Source organism: Chrysemys picta, unplaced genomic scaffold (genome assembly GCF_011386835.1).
Source record: "Chrysemys picta bellii isolate R12L10 unplaced genomic scaffold, ASM1138683v2 scaf1911, whole genome shotgun sequence".
NCBI classification, from domain to species: domain Eukaryota; kingdom Metazoa; phylum Chordata; order Testudines; family Emydidae; genus Chrysemys; species Chrysemys picta.
The window spans coordinates 9,238-11,000 of NW_027054616.1; the positions used below are offsets into that span (position 1 = coordinate 9,238).

At 40.2% G+C, this 1,763-nt stretch overlaps 1 protein-coding gene across 1 annotated transcript; it reads right to left on the reverse strand.

The window, feature by feature from the left end:
• Positions 1–751: 751 nt before the first annotated feature.
• On the reverse strand, positions 752–1,631 carry LOC135980128 (olfactory receptor-like protein COR8). Its single transcript, XM_065580186.1, has one exon. The coding sequence runs from the start codon at positions 1,629–1,631 to the stop codon at positions 867–869; it is 765 nt and encodes a 254-aa protein (XP_065436258.1). The 3' UTR covers positions 752–866.
• Positions 1,632–1,763: the final 132 nt, after the last annotated feature.

The window sequence follows — 1,763 nt, forward strand, 5'->3', positions numbered from 1 at the left end:
AGAAACATGAAAACTAGCGATGGTCAAAACAATGGATGGAGCAATTCTGTCAGAAAATGCAAATTTGACAAAAAAATAACATTTTGCAGGAATGCATTGATTTTGATTGAATTTTGGATGGGAACATGGCTAACCAAAATATGTTTTACTTTCTCATTTTGTTTTTATAATGTAGAAATGTTTTGCTCTGATAAGGTAAAAATGTTTCATTTTGAGTTTATCGTATTGTTTTATTTCATATTTACTTTTATATTATATTAAAACTTTAATAGTCTATATTATATTAAATATATTACATTACATTATTATTTTAAAATTACTGAAAAAAATCAATATTATCAAAAATATCTTTTCAATGTTTATGAATTGAAATTCTTGTTCGGAATTACCGTTCCTGGGTAAAGTTTGAAACATCAACATTTCATTCTTATTTGGAATGAAATCAAATTTCAAAATTTGGATTTAACCATGGAATGGAAATTTCCTTTTCTAATGAGCTCTAACTTAAACCAATAAAGAAAATGTGTAAGGCCAGATTCACCAAGGGATTTAGGTGTTGGAATGCTCAGTGTTATACTGCCTAACTTTTAGGTCCCTAGAAAATTTCTAGGATTCACTGTCTAAACAGTGTGTCTCCTCCCCCTCCCCCTCCCCCCATGGCCACATAATGACAGGACCTTAGGTAACATTGTTCCTCTCAAGCAATTGTAAAACATAATTTCCACATGCTACAACAGTTCTTTGAGTTTCATTTAATTCTTGTAAAACATTTGTGATACACAAATCAAGGCAGTAACACATAGAGCATACTCCTACCCTTCTTCCAATTGTTCTTCTCAATTGACTGGAATTGTCATGGTGACAAATTAGCTGGGAATGTTTTTCCAGTCTATCACCCTCTTAAGAGCATCCTTAACCTCCTTGTTCCTCAGGCTGTAGATCAAGGGGTTCAACATGGGGACCACCAGGGTATAAAACACAGCAGAGATTTTCTCCTGTTCCAGTGAGTAGCTGGAACTGGGTTGTATGTGGCTTAAGCTCACAGGTCCATAGAACATGGTGACAGCTGTCAGATGAGAGGCACAGGTGGAGAAGGCTTTGCGCCTGCCCTTGGCGGAGCGGATCCTCAGGATAGAGAAGAGGATGTACAGATAAGAGATTATGACAAACAGGAGGGTGGACATGGCAATAACTCCAGAGAACGTTACAAGCAAAATCTCATTGATGTGGTTATCAGAGCAGGCAAGCTTCAGCAATGGGTTAGTGTCACAAAAGTAAGGATTGATGATGTTGGGCCCACAGAACGACAACCTCAGCAAGCCACATGTGTGGGTCAGTGAGTTCACGAGCCCCCCTACATATGAGCTGGCCACTAGATGAATACAGACTCTCTTAGACATAACAGCGGTGTAGAGCAGAGCGTTACAAATGGCTACATAGCGGTCGTATGCCATCACGGCCAGCAGGAACCCTTCTGTGGTCACAAACACGACAAAAGAGAAGTGTTGGGCAATGCAGGCAGAGTAAAAAATGCTTTTACTCCCCACTAAGAAATTCACCAGCATCCTTGGAGCGAAGACTGAGGAGTAGCAGAGGTCAACCACAGACAGGTTACTGAGGAAGAAGTACATGGGGGAATGGAGTCGGGGATCAACCCTGATCAACACAATCATCCCAAGATTCCCAACCAGCGTAAGAACATAGATCACCAGGAACGCCGCGAAGAGGGGTATCTGCAGCTCCTGACGATCCGTCAGCCCCAG

What these genes read in the sequence shown, in the direction of transcription:
- LOC135980128 (XM_065580186.1), bottom strand. Translation starts at nt 1,631, where the DNA reads ATGTACTTCTTCCTCAGTAACCTGTCTGTGGTTGACCTCTGCTACTCC.